At 37.1% G+C, this 17,887-nt stretch overlaps 1 protein-coding gene across 2 annotated transcripts in view; it reads right to left on the reverse strand.

The window, feature by feature from the left end:
• ntrk3a (neurotrophic tyrosine kinase, receptor, type 3a) overlaps positions 1 to 10,164 on the reverse strand; it is a 189,968-nt gene extending 179,804 nt beyond the window's left edge. For both annotated transcript variants that reach the window (XM_079603551.1, XM_079603552.1), the window contains exon 1: positions 9,591 to 10,164. In XM_079603551.1, the coding sequence (XP_079459677.1) occupies positions 9,591 to 9,835 (245 nt within the window). In that variant the 5' untranslated portion in view covers positions 9,836 to 10,164. The remainder of the gene's footprint in view (positions 1 to 9,590) is intronic.
• Between the last annotated feature and the right edge of the window lie 7,723 nt (positions 10,165 to 17,887).

A 17,887-nucleotide genomic window follows, 5' to 3' on the forward strand; every position in this document is an offset into this window, starting at 1 on the left:
CCTTGTGTTTACACCTCTTATAAGGCCTCTTTAGCTTTAGAACGCCAGTCAAAGTAAAAAAAGTGTTGAGTCTGCCTGCACGGGCTTACCTACTATAAACTCTACCGGTGTAAAGCTTAGTAGAGAGATTTAAAACATGGTGGAGGAACAACACTTCACATTTAGTGACATCACTAACCCTAAAATTTACATAAACCCCACCCCTGGAAACACGATTTATAGATTATCATGACAGAATATGCGAATCAATGAATAGAAGATAGTTAACTCCACATCAGCTACATAAATTCATCCACTAACCATTCAGAACTGTCCTGTAGGTTTCTACATGCTGTCACTTCTTCTTGAGTCTCTCCATCTTTGTTAGACTCTGGTTTGAAAATAAAAAGGCTAAAAGTTTTTTACATTTTCAGTGTGTGTCCGTGTGAGGTAATCGAAGCTGCCTGCTAGTTCTTGAAGCTCCGCCCTCTGTGCTGCCATGAGCAGCAGCTCATTTGCATTTAAAGGGACACGCACAAAAACGGCACGTTTTTGCTCACCCTCAAAAAGTGACAATTTTAACATGCTATAAAACATATATGTGGGGTATTTTGAGCTAAAACTTCACATACGCACTCTGAGGACATCAGAGACTTATTTTACATCTTGTGAAAAGGGCATTATAGGACCGCTTTAATGACAGTGGCGGGGGGAAAAGTGCACCTATAGGCCTATAATGTTATGTTAATAAGTTTGGGATTGGTAAGATTTTCAATGTCTCTTAATCAAAAATATAGTCAAAAAAAAAAAAGTAGACTCAAGTAGCCAGACCTTTAAAGAAACGACCACTTAGGGTGCTTTCACACTTGGTTCGATTGCCTGGTTCTGATGGCAGCGTTCACACTTGTTCAAATGAACCGCACTAACAGAGCAATCACACTAGAGATTGTTTTAAACCAATCCCAGTTTTTAATACATCTTCTATCTTTCAAAGACTAAATAACCTTGAAAACTTAAAAGTGCTTACTTTATAAACAGTGTACCTTGTGTTACACTGTAGTACAAGAGGACTGATTACTTAAACAAAAATAAATAAATGTGTGCTCTTACTCCTGGATGTTGTGCATTAGCCAGCCGATCGGATTAGAGTAACCAGACTGAGAAGGGACTGTGGGCGTGCAGTCAGAGACGAATTATGTCTTTCAATGCGGTCAAGTGCTATCTGATGAGATCTCATCAACGGAAATGCATGTTACTATCAGGTGTAAAGGTATTCTTTCTTTCAAAATGAAAAAGAAAAAACCTGGTATGAAAGTCCTTTGTAAAGGCAGGCAAGCATGAAAACTGCAGGGTACGCGGTTAAAGATGCCGCTACTGCCTACCTGTGGACGCCTCTCATCTGCTCTCTGCCAGCTATAGCAGGGAAATAAACTGCTGCGGATCATCCACACTGTTCTACAGTCTATCAGGCGCTTCATTAGCCATGCAATGAATAAAAGATCAGCGGCAAGGAGGAGGGATAAAAAAAATAATGAAGGCGAGGATGGGAGAGCGAGAGAAATAAGAGAAAATGAAAACGAAGGAAATCTAAAACAGCAGCGGACGAAATTACCTCCAATATGTCCATGATTGAAGCCCCAAGCTCCCTCCTTTGTATTTTCCGCTATCTATAGTGGTGAATATGTTAGATTGGAATGTCACTGTCACTGTTATTCCATTACTTCCAGCCCAATCAATAATTTTCTATTAAATTAGGAAAAAAATTGCTGTGATGTGCTTGTGTATCATTAACTTTCATCATCGACAGTGGCTAAAAATTGCCTCACTGGCACACAAAAAGAGCTGCAAAAATGGGCCATTTACAATTTTCCTAGTCATAAAGAGATGGAACTTTATTTTTCTGACTTCTAAAAAGGCAAGGAGGTAAGAGGCAAGAGGCTTTATCATGTGCTGAAAGGAGAGAGGGATCAATATTTTATCGTTGTCTATGGTCACTACGAACCCTCTCTGGATGTCAGGACGCTGGCATTAAGACGGAAAAGTTCCATCATGTTATATTAGCCTCTCGCAAAAAAAAAAAAAAAAAGCTTTATGACCTGCTTACCCAAAATATCTACAAACCTGCATGTAGCAACAGCCATGTGACCTTGAGATCTCTTGCTGTCATCTTTACAACTGAGTGCATTCAGCTAAATTTAGGGAGCGATTACCCATCAAACTCGCAAACAGAAGTGTTCGCAGTGTGGGGTCTGACAAAGCGTTGTGTAACTTATTTGTAGAAGCAGCAGGAGGGGGGGTGGCATGTACATATTTTTGCACCACACTGTTTCGACGCAACAGCGGCAATCATTCTGCCTCAACTTCCGACTGTTATTTAGTGTCACATATAGCCAGAAGCTAGAACTACATTCTTGTGAATTGCACTGATAAACTCGCTCATGTCTCACCATGACTTTGTTTAATACAATAACAAGAGACAAATATAACTAAACTACCTGTAAACGCTTAATTTCAGAAAACCAAACCGACTTAATACAGGTCCACTGGTGTCACTTAATATGCAGGTCCATTGACCAGATCTCTCCCTTTGGATGACTTCCGTCAACCCCACATAACATAAACTGGCCCTTTCAATTTTACGGAATGAATCTCCGATCGATACCACACGGTAAACGCTGCCCCATTTCAAATGACACGCTGGAATTATTTATGACTGAAGGCAGCCACCCAATACAACATGTAAAATGGAAAAACGCAAGCAAACCCGTTATTAGGACAGTCTCCCGATAACAGCATATGTCACACATTCATATCTGCATCCACACCATGAGGGTCTTTGAGGTTAGGCTGTTCTCTATTGATCTTTCTGCCATTATGGTTATCATAAAGAAGGCCTCCAGACACATTATGAACATGAGGGGTCACACAAATGGACGATTCCCATTACTTTATTAGGGACAGTAGCGGGTCAGTCCATACAGCGTGCCCCGAGATCCATCATGTGCTCATTCAAAATCCATAATTTGCACATTAGCAAGAGCTTTGCATACTCTCAGCTGTTTTAGTGAGTTATTAAAAGGGTGTTGTGTCTAAAATATTATTGAAAATAATAATGCACATGACATGCTCATTCATGCGTGTGCTATGTCACCAATAGCGTTATGATAAACAAAAAGCTTTTTAAGCTCTGAAGGTCAAAGAATAGGTCATAAAAATTAAAAGTATTAATTACTTTTAATAACAATGCATGAAGTTTTCTAGATTAAGAATGTCAAACACGACCATTTCTGAACAGACAGGCAGCAGTTTTCTTTTGATCCGACACCCAAGGCTCTCAAAATTGTCAAATTGCACCTGTGCTTTGTGTAAATAAATAGACAGTAAATGAAAGGGAGACTTTGTTTCAACTTCACAGGGTCCATGACTAGCAAACAAGAGTGAAAGTTTTTTTGTTGATTGTTGAAAAGGCCTTTAAGCTAATAAGCCTGTCTTCCAAATAGTTTTCAAACAGCAGTAGTTTTGTTATGCATGAGGTCAGTTTGATTTTCTTGCAAAGAAGACAGAGCTAACAATTACTAAACCTAAAGCAATAGAAGAGAAGAGGCAATGCTGATGCTATTGGATTTTATACGCGTCTACGAAGTTGTCTAGCTTCTAGTTGTTAAATCACGTAAAATGAGCTTCAGGTAATTAGGATAAAAGAAATAGGATAGCTTTCCAAATCAATGGGTGCTTGTCGTTTAACAATCCCTCACCCTTGTTTTAATATCCGTTTTGTTAAGAATGACTGTAAATCCGGTATGCTTGGGGGCTCAGAAAATCCAATGTTGTATATGGGCCACAAATTATTAACAATAATAATAAACTCTTTTATAATAAAAAATGTAACCTAACAATTGGAATTTAAATGAATCTAGAATTGTCCTTTAAATTGAAGATATTCACCCTTTTATAAATAAATAAATATTGAATTTAACATACAATTTGAATTTTAAATGATTTGAAGGAAGGAAGGAAGGAAGGAAGGAAGGAAGGAAGGAAGGAAGGAAGGAAGGAAGGAAGGAAGGAAGGATGGATGGATGGATGGATGGATGGATGGATGGATGGATGGATGGATGGATGGATGGATGGATGGATGGATGGATGGATGGATGGATGGATGGATGGATGGATGGATGGATTCCTTTGACCTCAAAGAAATTGTTAACCCTTCTATAAAGGTATTTTTTTCAATAAAAGAAAAAAGAAAAGAAAAGAAAAGAAAAAGAACAGTAGAAATTGAATCTATAAAACCCCGCAATAGTTTGTTTCTGAGACCCTGTGGTACACCACATCTGTTTGGAAAAGGTTGACGCTTGCTTACTCTGAAGTGACGTCTACAAACCCAATGAATATTCCATGCATTTCCCAAAGCCCAGTAAGCATTTCCATAGCATCCCTATCTCCATGACCTTTCCCACACGGATACCACAACCAGGGCATGAGATAATAAAAAAAGGCTGATGCGAATTAGATTCCATTGCATTTCCTTAGATACACCGCTCTGATAATAACCCCCCTCACCTTTCTCAGCCTCTCCCAGCACAACATATGCCATGGATGATTTCACAGCTTCTAACATGGTTTCCAGCAGCCACTGCCAGACAGACTGCGCTGAAATGAGCTGGCCTTGCACATAACCACACCTGCCAGAACAAAAGGTGCTTTAGGAGTCACAGATCGTGAAGCATAAGAAACCAAAAAACTGAGTATTGATGATCCACAAATGCTTAGTCAACGTTTTGCCTAGTGAAAAGGCAACAAACTTTCCCTTCTCGGCTCCTGCTCAAGGAAGAAAGTTAAGGAGCGTCACATAACCTCTCATCACATGAGGAGTGTAATTATGAATCCATTTGTGCCCCGAAGCTATTGTTTGATTACCTGAAAGCATCAATCAAGCAGGCAGGCGAGAGAAGTAAAACGAAGAGAGAAAAAACACATCCTTCTTACGCACAGCGACGAGCACAACACATCAGTATACAGTAGACGGCGTTTGAATTTCCATTAAAATGTTCTTCAATGAGCAACCTATTTTTCATACCTTTTCCATCTATCAGCAGGTATGTGACATTGCTGATGGCTTTTATGGGTGCCGATTTGCAACGGGCACTTTACACCAGAAATCGTTTTCAAAGTAATTGAGCTTCGGAGATCTTTGCAAAGTACCGCCATTTAGATTTCGGGGAGTCATTTTCAACTGGGCCTATCTGAGGCTGTTGCTAATCCACTCTTTTTTAATCACACATGAAATTAGGCTCTCAGACGCCGGTCTATAGACACAGAAACCCTTGGGATGGCTAAATGGAGACTGAATGGTCAATCAACAATAGCGAGCGTGCTGTGCGTCTTGTTTTCTAGTGCTAGATAAATCCCCCCGTTCCATTACCAAAACTGCACTCAGAATTATTAATAAATCTCAACTTTTGAGGTGTGAAAATCATCCGTTTCATAGTGACAGGAACTAAACAGGGGTGCGTTTCCCATACAACGACGTAACTCGCTGCTTAACTACCATAGTACGATGCATCGTTGAAGAAATCAACTAGCTAGTCACGACTGTTTCCCGAAACCCTATTGTCGCAAATTCGTCGTTCAGCCACGTTGGTTAATGATGTCACGCAGGAGGTGGATTAATAACTACTTTTAATGAATCTGTCTGAGATCATATTAATGTTAGATGTTTTGCTATAATTACAGACATGGCATCTAAGGACTATTTCTCAGTTATTTTGCTTTATTTCCAGATTGAATCTAGGCTCGTTCATACGCACTAGAGCACGTTCGCACATGCGCACTCTTCAAAAACGATGCTTTAAATCTCTTGACAAACTAAAAGACGTAAAAGACATTTGTATGTATTATAAATAAAAGATACAGATTGCACTGAATGTCAGCTTGCTTATTTTGCTCAAGAGAAGGATTTATTGAATCCACACGTCATGCAAACAAGGAACCAACTTTCCAACCAACTTTGCGATGCTGTTCGCGAATGTTTGTTAGAACGATGGTTTCGGGAAACACAGATTCGTTGAACTATGCTGATAGCGACGAAACTTGCGACCACAGTTGGCTAATGATGCTTTCAGCAAATACACCCTAGAGTGTTACTGTGAAAATTATTACTGTAATATGTGAAAAACATATTTTTTTGAACATTCACGAAAAAAAACATTCTACTAGACCTCAAAAACAAAATCAATAATTTGTAAAAGCACCCCTTTTAAAAAATACTAAGGAATTATAATGCAATGATAAAATAGCAGTCTAGTTGCTTTGTTATTGTGTTTCATAAGCATTTTTTGCTGTAGCATAAAGAGTTAAAATGAGAGGGATCTGGTATGTTGTTCATATTCTGGCCATGCATTATGACATTCCATTAGCAAAATAAAAGAATAGTGCTGCTAATACAGAAATACCATTATTGAGAGTACCAAAAAAAAGACAATTAGTGTAATGGATAGGCTTGATGCAAACAAATGATCAACACTAAAGGGTCCTCGATTACTCTGATGCACAGCAAAACAGAAGACTACAGCAAAGCTGGGGGGGAAAGGACAAAATTGTAAAAGCTGCGAGCTCATGCGAGCATGACAATCTCTTCTTTAGGTTATTCTCTCTCAGAATTCAAAAACCCACTCAAAAATGTGCAAAACTGCAAAAAATGGATGGACCTCAACCAGCTGTGATGCCAACAAATACTAATCCACATTAGTTATATAGTATATACAGTGGTCCCCAAAAAGTAAGTTAACACCTCTGTTTGTGAAATGTGTTATATCTTTCTAAAAAAAGTAATACTTTGATATTATACTGTACATGTAACACAATGATTTTCATACCCGTTTACGTGTGGTTTAGGTTTCCAAAAACTTTTTTGGGGCCATTGTAAAATCTAAAAAGTAGTAATAGTCTAAACACTAGATGCTTAATAATAATAATACATGTGCATTTAGCCACTGCTAAATGAAAAAGCACCTGTATTAAAGCTACACTACCACAACAAAACCAAATGAACTTCTGTTTAAGCTGTAGTCCCTGTATGCAGGAACATTTTATTGTTTGCACATAATTAAATCATTTCTGTCCTGGAGTTTTCTGCATTGCACAAATCATGGTGGTGATACTATATAAGCACTTTTTTAATAAGTAAAAGATGGCAGGGATAGTTGTCACACTTTTTAGTCTAGTGAATATTTCCTAAAAAGTTAGTTAATTTCTGTATATATAAGTAAAAGTTTGGCTAAAATAGCTATTGAATTGTAAGAAATTAATATGTTTCTTCAACAACGATGTATTAAATCATTCAAAATTGACAGTAAAGACTTTTACATTACAACAAGTTCTATCTCAAATAAATTGTGTTCCTTTGAACTTTTTATTCATTAAAGAATCCTGGAGAAAAAAAAGGTATAATGGTTTCCACAAAAATATTAAGCAGTTGAATGATGAAAATACTATGTTTTCAACATTGATAATAGGAAATATGTCCAATAAAATCAGCATATTACAATATCACAATATTACATATCACAATGGAAACCTGCATTTAAATAGCCTACAGTATAACAGGTATATGAACTGCTTTCAAGCTAAATTTAAACATTTAAACAATTGTGAAGTACATGAAATGGCAATATATATATATATATATGGGGGGGGGGGGGGTTAATTAATGAACCGCACTAATAAATATAAAAACATGACCTGACTTGTTATTTATGTACAATTTTACATTTCTTTTAACTCAAAAACTAAATGCAATGCTTATATCAACTTCCCCGTGTGACAACTTGCCCCGGGTCTCCTCTAAATGCCCTCGAACTTCAGAAAGGTTTCAGTTGGCCTTTCTTTAGCTCCAATAGAAACATTGAAGCTAGTTGGCCTGAAGGAGCATCACCATAATTTGTAAATTGGTCAAGGTCGAGCGAATACAATAAAAGTGGGTTGATGACTCGTCAGGGAATGCCAAATAAAAATGTAGGCCTCTTTTTCAGGAAAGCTCTCAATCCTGCTCCTGAAGTACCCCACATCACAATTCATTAGTATAGAGGCTCCAAGACCAGAACTGGGTGTCAAATAAGAAAAATCACCAAAATGTGCAGTGCAAGACAGGAAAGTGAGTTACAGGAGCTGTCCAGCATCAGGGGGTGCTGAACTCTCTACAGCTGCTACACAAAACGAAATCTTTAAAGCAAACAACTAGTCAAAAGCAAACAAGCGAGAAAGGACATGCACACTTTCGAGACATGTTCCCTGATCGGTGCACGCTGGCTTTCCAGTTTAGATGTTGGAAAAGGTTACCACTATCCCCTCTAGTGGTCTTACAAAGTGACTGGAGACGGGGCTGTAAAAACGTCTCCCTGAGAAACTGTTGAGCTCATACATCAGTTTGCACACACTGTTATGCAGTTCGCCTGATAGAATGCGATGGAAAAAAGTGAATCCGTCACAAAGCGCTATAGGGTTGTCATGGCATCTCTTTGTAGGCAATTCCCAACAAAGAATCAATCATCAATCGGGGTTTTGTTCCACCAAAATGCACTCTTCTGTTCTCAGTGCTGCACTGGCATTGAAATTATTTCAAAGGGAACACGATCGGTCTTGCTTTTTGCACATTTGTAGCCTTAAATGATTGCTATTGCATAATGAAAACATCATCCAGACTGGTGTCGTGTCCAGGAGAACCAGTGCTGAACCACAAGATGGCCCATGAGAAAAACTTTGAGAGAGAGAGAGAATTGATGTCTTAATATGGCAAAACTAATAGCTTTTCAAATGCAAAATGTCACTATTTGGCATCCAAAGCCGGTTGAAGACAACAACGTTAATGTTTCCTTTGCTCCAGGCGTTATTATTTATTTGCTCGGATCAGTTGAGGGCCATTACGCAGCTCTCTTATTTATCCAAAATCCATCAAAGACCAAAAAGACCATCATATAGCTATTACAGCATTAATGTTTATGTCTTCTATTACTTATTCGACTTGCCATGCACTGAAACATCAGCCTAGAAATGAATGCAAAAATGAGATGTGATTTTAAAATCTCGATGCACTTATTGATGCATGCTGGTATGTGACTTCAAACTCATGCAAACCTTTTTTCCTCCCTTTCTCTCTCTCTAAATCTCTCTTTAATAGCACAATGCACCTTTCACGAAGCTCACGAATGTGACAAAATTCCTTTAGGGATTCCTGTCTTGAATACAAAGCAGCCTCAATAAAGACTCCTCTCTGTGAAGCCAAAAAAACAGATGCATTTAAGCTCAGATGTAGCAATTAATTGTCCCCGACGCACTTGGGAATTTTTAGCATGGACTTTATACTTTGTGTAAATGGAGTAGCAAATATCCAACAGCTTTCTTTTCATTCCTGATTTTAATATGGACATTCAATTAATGCATCATTAATCTTCTATATCCATTTAAGATCGTTTTAAGCTACTACCCATCATCAACACCCTTCTAATCATCCCACACACCAACACAAAGCCTGGAGTGAGTGGGAGGCTGAGAGTTGATCTCAATGCACACATGGACTCAACATGTGATGGACACTTGTGCGCTTGACTTACATGGAGGAGATGTTCTCAAACAGGTCCGGGAGGCTGTTAGTAGTATTCCCATCGCTCACGGTGTCCTGTAGTGCCAAGAGGGGAAGGAAATTCCCTTGGTAAGACTTATTGCAAAAGATGTCAGTGGTAGAACAAGTGCAGGTCGGTGGGCAGTCCAGCATGGAGCTCATGTAATTTTGGAAGATGCTGAGGAGAAACAGGATCCTCCACCAGCAAACGCGAGGTGGGATGGAGAATAAATCCATGTTTGCAGGTGTTTCCCTTAATGTTTTAGCTCCTTGAGGGGGGTTAGTGTTCAACGGCAACACAATCGAAAGCGCTCCGGGTATCCGTACAGTGATGATGCGAGAGCGCGCGCGGGTGCGTGGATGAGAGTAAAGGTATGTTAGATCAATGAGATCGCAATAATGTCCCCAAGAAAAGAGGGGGAAAATACTCCGTCAATGTAGAAAGGGCTCAAAAATCAACGGTCCCAGTCTGTCCTCCTCTACGGGCTGCATGGTACAAGCTTCCCCGTCACCACGGTGCTGTTTGTCGCGCAGTTCCAGGTTGTTGGAGCTCCGGCTTGAAGACTAAAGCGTCAGAGCGCAGTCGAGAGAGAGAGAGAGAGAGAGAGAGAGAGAGAGAGAGAGAGAGAGAGAGAGAGAGAGAGAGAGAGAGAGAGAGAGAGAGAGAGAGAGAGAGAGAGAGAGAGAGAGAGAGAGAGAGAGGTCCATGATCCGAGCATCAAGTCCCACCTACTGGGCAGATTAAAAACTGACGCACCTGCATAACAGCAAAAGCGATCAAATCGGCACTGGAAAATAACGCATTTTGCAACAGGCACTGCTGCCAAACACAGTGTTTGCACATCGTCTACAAAGCAATAAGTATAACCATTATTTGACAAAATACTGATGTCCAAGATTATTAAGACGGTAAAATTTTCGGGAAAACAAGTTATTAACATAGCTAATCTATGAACATTTATAGAAAGAAATAAATGAAAACAAAATAAAAGTATATACCTTCTGACTAAAATCTGCTGTCATGTAAAATAAGTAGGCATACTAAATACTTTCCCTTCACCGAATATTCAAGCGTACACAACTTCAGGGTATAGGCTATTTACTGCATATTAAACTATTTTAATGATTCTGTGACTGCCTTTTTTCTTTTTCTTTTTCTTTTTTTTTTTTAAGGTCAGAGTGTGTGATAATAAAATAAAATAGCATTTCACCAAAATAAATAAAAATGTAACTTACAATAAGTCTCCTTACTCTACAAATTATATTAGGCTATATTATACACAACATATTATTGGTTAATTTACACTGAATGCATTGAGCTCTTGTCATATATATTATTTTAGTAGAGACTGGGGGCAAATTCTAATCGGAAGTGAGGCTCTATTCACTCCGAAGGGCAGACTAACACCGTAAATAAATTAAATAACTTCCTTGAAGTGACCATTGCATGTTCCCTTCGCTAACGGGCCTGTGGAAGGGCCCTTCGTAAAAGGGATTCAGTTGTTTGCTTCGTTTGGAACCCTCCTGCAAGCGTCACCTTCCCGAAGTGTCCTTCAAGGGTGCAAAAACGCCACTTAGAATGTGCTGTGGGGCTAGTCGTCTTAAAAGGAAGTTGGCACAAGGAGTAAATCTCAATAACACACAAAGGTTTTGAGTAAAAAGTCCAATTAATGTATTTCTACTGTTTCAATAACTATTTTCTAAAGCATTTGTTTGCTGTCAAATGTAAAAATTGTTGTTACACACACACACACACACACACACACACACACACACACACATACGGAATACGTATACGGAAACCCTTTCTGAGAAATACTGAAGTAAAAAGTGTCCCAGTCTCTAATACATTTGTTTTGCCTTCATGAACAATTGATCGGTTAACCTGTCAATTTTTGCTAACAAAATTTAATGAGGTGTTAACAAAATATTTGTTTGTGAGCAGCAACCAATGGTAGAATTTGGCATTTTATAAACACAAACACCTTAAATGAGAAAAGCAACCCTTTGGGGTCACAATCATGATCACTTCTTCTGCTGGGGAATCAGGTTTTTACTCAACTGTAAGCTGATCTCTGATGATCCTGCTCTTTGAACTCTGAGTGGTTCAGAGTCAAAGTGTCCTGCCCCACCAGAACCTCACACAATTAATGTACAACCAGCCATCTGCACATTCAACACTAAATCACCACCACTGCGGGCTGACGTCTTCATGTACTGTAGCAGCAAGTTCTCCTATTACTTAAGCAGAGCGATTTGGAGTCCAGAAAACAAGAACTATACACTATACACTCCTATAAACACCTGGGCATTTCTAAATCAGTACAGGTGTGTTTGAAGACCTACCAAACAAGGAAAAACCAACATGCAAGAGACATCTCAAACATATGGTTCTTTAGGGTATATTGGACTTCATCCATCCTGAGAGTATCTGTGATTAACTGAATGGTCTGCGGAGAAAGGTACCTGGCAGGATAAAATCATTTACGTTACACACTGATTTTAATCAAATAAAATAAAATCAACAGTATACAGTTGTTCACCATGCTGATAGTACTCAAGATATACTCATATCTTACGAGTGCATGCATGAGTCCATAACAATTTATAGAGTGGGAAAACTGTTTATAGATGTAAGCCCATATAGATGTAGGTCAACATATAATGGCGTATCTGAGGGATAATAAATATAAACGCAGAAAGACTAGTTTATTGTATGGCTACTTAACAATGTATTTTTTATTTGGTTGCCAGAACTTTACAGGTATTACGAGATGGCATTTTGTGATATGTGATAACATGTCATTCAGTTATATACATGTAATACACTATTTGTAAATGTTTGTTACTGATCATACCACTTTATATACAAAGAAAGGTCACACAATGACTTTCATCAAAAGTGGCCCGTTAAAGCAACTGTTAAAAATAATGCTAACCACCGCTTATGAACTCTCTCCCCCTTGATGTTCTCAATAGTGAGTGCTTGTTGACTTTTAAAACACGTCTTAAGACATATCTTTTAATACAGGCTTTTTTTTATAACATGTTTTATTGAAACTTTACTGCACTTTATCTGTATATGGGGCTTATTTGTTGTGTGTTTTGTCTTATGCAGTGACCTGTATATTGCTTGTGAGGTGATCTTGGGTGTTATGAAAGGCGCCATTAAAGCCACACCGCGGAACTTTTGCGGAACTTTCACGTCTAGCGCCCCTAGAGGCCACAAGCGCCGCAGCACTGACGCAAAAGTCTAGAAGACATCCACTTAATAAATGGATGGCCGTAAAGCGATACGTTCTCCAGGTCACATGACCTGGCCAACGACGGTCCGTCTTCTCCAAACTTACATAGGCGGTATTTCAAGAGGGCAGCCCCGCTCGGAGCGTTAATAGTGTCAAACGCTGTATATTGGCCTGAGGAATCATTTAAAATAACTCGTATGTGTCAACTCTTTAGGTCACAAAGTCCACAGTGTGGCTTTAAATAAAATGCATTATTATTATAAATAAATCAGATAAACACACAACAGATAAACACAACACAAATACAACAATAAAAGCAATGCAGTTGCTTTAGATTTCAGTGAATATGACCTCCTAATGCTGCAAATTTGACAAATTACCATTTTCAGTTCTTTACAACCTATAAAATGTTTTCAAATTCTGTTGTGCATAATAATTTGGAACAGTGGATTTTGAGTTTTTTATTTTTCACAAAAAATACTGTTTTCGTTGGGTGGTTTGTTCAATGAAATTCGACTCATACCCTAACGATTGGTGACTTGAAAATCATACTGACTGTCATTTGCATCGACTATTTAGGAAAATCACTGTAAAATATAATTTACATAATAATTTGGAACGCGGTGTAGTCATGTTTAATCAAAGTGTTTCAATCTTCTGTTTTCAATCTTCAGCTACAGCGATGGCGTTCAGATGGCAGCATTTACTACCGACTGCACTGCACTGACAAACTGCGCAGAAAATAATCGCAGCCTTTGCCAAATCTATGTGGTTGCATTGCGATGAATCGTGCACTGTAAACCCTAACGCTCAAAATAATGAATTGGTTTGAGTAGGACAAACTTAAATTAAACTAATTAGTTCAGTCAAATTAACTTTTATGAGTATTTAGCACTTTCTTTTTCTTTCAAGTTCACAGAACTGATATATTTTAAGTAAACTAAACTGTTTCATTGTTTTGAGTTTTATGAAATTATTTCTTTTAATTTAGACAAACTTAAGTTTAACTGAAACGGCTGGGATGTCTATTTTCCAGCATGCTTTGCCAAAGGCACTCAAAAGGGAGAGTAAATGCTAAAATGAAGTGTAATACAATGTTATTTTTGTGCAAGATTTAGTAGTGATTAATGTTTTGTTATGCTAATTTAGAATAATTTATGTTAATGTTGGTTTTAGGATAGTTACCATCATGGTGATAAGTGGTGCATGCAGCTTGATTTGGGAGCAAATAATTCCTATATATTGTTGCTCTCATACAGAACGTTCTTCTGTATAACATACTATTGCTAATATGTTACCAAATTAGCATGTTAGCAGATTAGCTTGTTAAAGCGAGCCACGTCTATACAAAAAAAAATGTGTTCACATTTAGATCACATGAAAGTTTTAAGTTAATTGTATGGATTCGTGTCTTCAAGATCAATTAAAATGTATAAGTACAAAATAAAACTGTTACATTTAATTTTAGCAACAATATTAAAAAATGTACAGTGTCATGCATACGTACAGTACATACATACATACATACATACATACATACATACATACACATACATACAACACACACAATATTTTATAGAAAACTTATTTATAAAATCTTTGGTAAGGTAACATTATATATATGTGTGTGCATATAGTAAAGTACCTTGCAGTCAAATTAAGTGGTTCACATTGTAGCAATTTTATAATCCTTTTTGGTAAAATACTATTAAAAAAGTTAGTGCATTCTTTTCCTTATACAATTAGACGCATAAACACACATCCTGCTTCAGTTTTAGTGTGAAACCTGTTTTATCCGTTGAGAGCAATGTGGTCCATAACCCAAGAAAAAAAGAACCCCATCATTCCCTTCACAATCTCATTTCTACAGCTCTCTCTTCCTTTTTTTCTGTGACATATTAGACATTTCTGGGTCTCCATAAACATGACAAAAGGAACAAATTTCTCATTAAAATTATCGCATAATGAGTAATGATGACTGGCACCAGTATCTATTGTTTTTGAGAGTGTCGTAATCCAAAAAAGGAAAACAAAACAAAACTTTTACTAGACAGGAAGTGTTTGCACTGCAGAGAACAGAGAAGGGAATGTGTAATGGTGAAAAGGATTTTATTTCTTCAACAAATTGAATTGATTTTATTTTAAGCATTGTTAATAGCTTAATTAAAATGTTGAATACTCCATTAGCATTAGTATTGACGGGACTTAATATAAAAGTACTGAAATGGTGTAGAGACTAAATTTTACATTTTAATTACATCATATTTTATTTTCAAACTGATTCACTCCAAAATTGTAGTGGAAGGGTCTCCAGAAGGGGGTTGTGGTGGTACTATTTAGTGTATTATACCTGTGAAAAAAAAAAATCCTTATCCTAGTTACATATTACAAGTTACATAGTGTACCCTTAAAATGAAAGCAGAAAATTCACAAATAAAATTAATTAAAACATACAAGAATAGCATTGCAAGAATATCATATATTATGACACCATATGCATGCAATTATAGGCCAGAAAGCAACACTATGTTTTATATGTAAATGATGGTCTCTATCCACCAATGGATCCTTGGCCTGAAGTAATGTTTCAATGTGCAAGTATTACTCAAATATATTTTAATGCATAAAAATAACACTATTACAAATGAAAATGATGCAATATGACCCATTTTAATGTAGTAGGCCAACTAAGACAAATGGATAGTACTATGAAATAGTGCTTTAGCTACAAATAACCACAGCTAAATGCAGGCACATCGGCCTCACTTTGTTTTCCCCATAATTGCCAATGTGGTCACATGATAAATATTTGATGCTGAATCACTTAAGCTTCATCCACTAGCTTACCCTAATTTGGCCGCATTCTGGTAGATGAGCAAACATGTTAAAAGCCCTGGTTAAAACAGCAATGAAGCATACTGGATGCACGCTATCTTTTAATGCAGAAGCAATTCCCCTTCCTGTAGAAATAAACCATGCATTTCTAATTTACAGAAACATGAAGGATATTCCCCTTAAGAGATTGGGGCCCACGAAACCGATTTCAACCGGTTATTTTTAAACATAAGGTTAGTGTGAAACTAAAAATTATTCTAAGAGAAAAAGTCAAATTAGGTTACCAAAGCAGTTTGTTCTTATTTAAACTTTATTTAGGCTATGTTGGGACTTTTTTGCTGTATAGGCTTCTTGAGTTGGCTTAATGGTTCTTTGGAGATTAAAAAGGTTCTTGATGTTACATTATAGATTCTTTAGATCAGCACATTGGTTCAAATATCATTCATTAGCAGAGGAAACGCCATCATGTATTCCTAAAGCACCAGTCCAAAGATGCAACTAAAATTTGACTTGGTAAATCAAAATGGATGTACTTTAATACACATTATTTTTTAATTTATTATATAGTCTTTTTCCACAATGATGATGATGATAATGATGATGATGATTCTACTATACTACTATTACTAAAATAAAATAAACACTTCAAAAGTTTAGCACCATTTAAAAAAAAAAGAAATTAATACTTTTATTCAGCAAAGGATGCATTAAAATTGTACATTGTTTGAAAGAAATACAAAGATGTATTTAAAATAAATGATGTTCTTTTGAACATGGGGGGAAAAAATCTATCAGGATTTCCACAAAAATATTAAGTTTGGAGAACTTGTTTGGTATTTAATAAGAAGTTACTCCCTAACTTTTTTCTCTCATCATTTACAAGAGCCACAACATTTCCACCCATTAACTCAATAGTCTTTCTCTACACACAACACAGGGAGGCAGGTGTCTATTTCACATTGCTCCCTTCTGTCAAAGCGCTGACCTGCCCCATCTTTCCTCATCATGAGAGATACAGAGGAACGGAGCCACAGAGCCGTGGGGTTGAAGCCGGCTTGACAGAGCGGAGGAACAGAACCATCTGTCATTCTCACTTCCTGCATGCAGGACCCCGTACATGAACCATGTGTGCACATACAACATTTAACACTGTGAAACAAACGCCAGTGTTGTGCTACTGCAACATGTATGAGCCCTTTGATGTTATTTGAATTCACTTTCTAAAGATTCACCTGTGTGCTAAATGTGTTTTGTGGGGATAATGCGATACATACACACAGTTTCAAAGGTGTGAAATATTACTTAACCTTTCTGAAATAAATAAGCTATTTCTCTCAAGTCACTTTATGTGGCATTCAATAAATTGCTTCCTTTTGTCAAAGGTCCAGCATCAGTTTTTAGCCCCATGGTGCTTTATATTGACAGGACAAGTCATTTTATTTACAAGCTCAAGTCTGACAAGATTGTGATAAAAACCTTGACAGCATATTATTTTGCCAGACAGCAGCTGTGAGTCTACGCACTGTACACTCAAGAAAAATGGTTCTAAACAGTAGGCTAACAGATTAGGGTTCTTCGGCTTGTAACAATAGCAGAACCATTTTTAGTGCTAAGTAGAACCATTTTTATAAAGTTCCACAAAGAACCATTCTTTGAAAGAGCTATAGGACCTTAATGGTTGTATAAATAACATTTTCAACTATATTTATTTTAATTAAAATTAGTATATTAGTATCTTCATATTATTAATATTACTATTAATGTGTGTATATATTATGTATTAATATTGTTTTTAGTCCCCTAACTGCCTGGTCTTGTTATCTCGTTTTTCATTTAAAAAAAAAAAAAAAAAAAAAAAACAGAATGTTATGTCATTTAGGTAGGCTACTTTTATTTTTTATTGACATGGCAGATTGTAGCAAAAATTACAGTGATCTAATAACAGTTGTTAGCTGAAGACATTAATAAATATTGACATTGAACATGATATAATGAAGACCAAGTTGCAGTGAAATGTCTTCACAATCCCTTATGATTACGTCCTTCATTATGTGTGTATTCTGAGTGGCAGTTTCTCTCTGATGATGAGGTTATGATACGTGACAGCATCTGAAATACACAATTGAGCTTAGAGTTACAGTACATTGTGTCTCTTTCATTTGGTTATGTAAAAACAATTATGTTCATGAAGGCCAAAATTAGCAAAAAT

Source organism: Phoxinus phoxinus (genome assembly GCF_949152265.1).
Source record: "Phoxinus phoxinus genome assembly, chromosome: 25".
In the NCBI taxonomy this organism is placed as follows: Eukaryota; Metazoa; Chordata; class Actinopteri; order Cypriniformes; family Leuciscidae; genus Phoxinus; species Phoxinus phoxinus.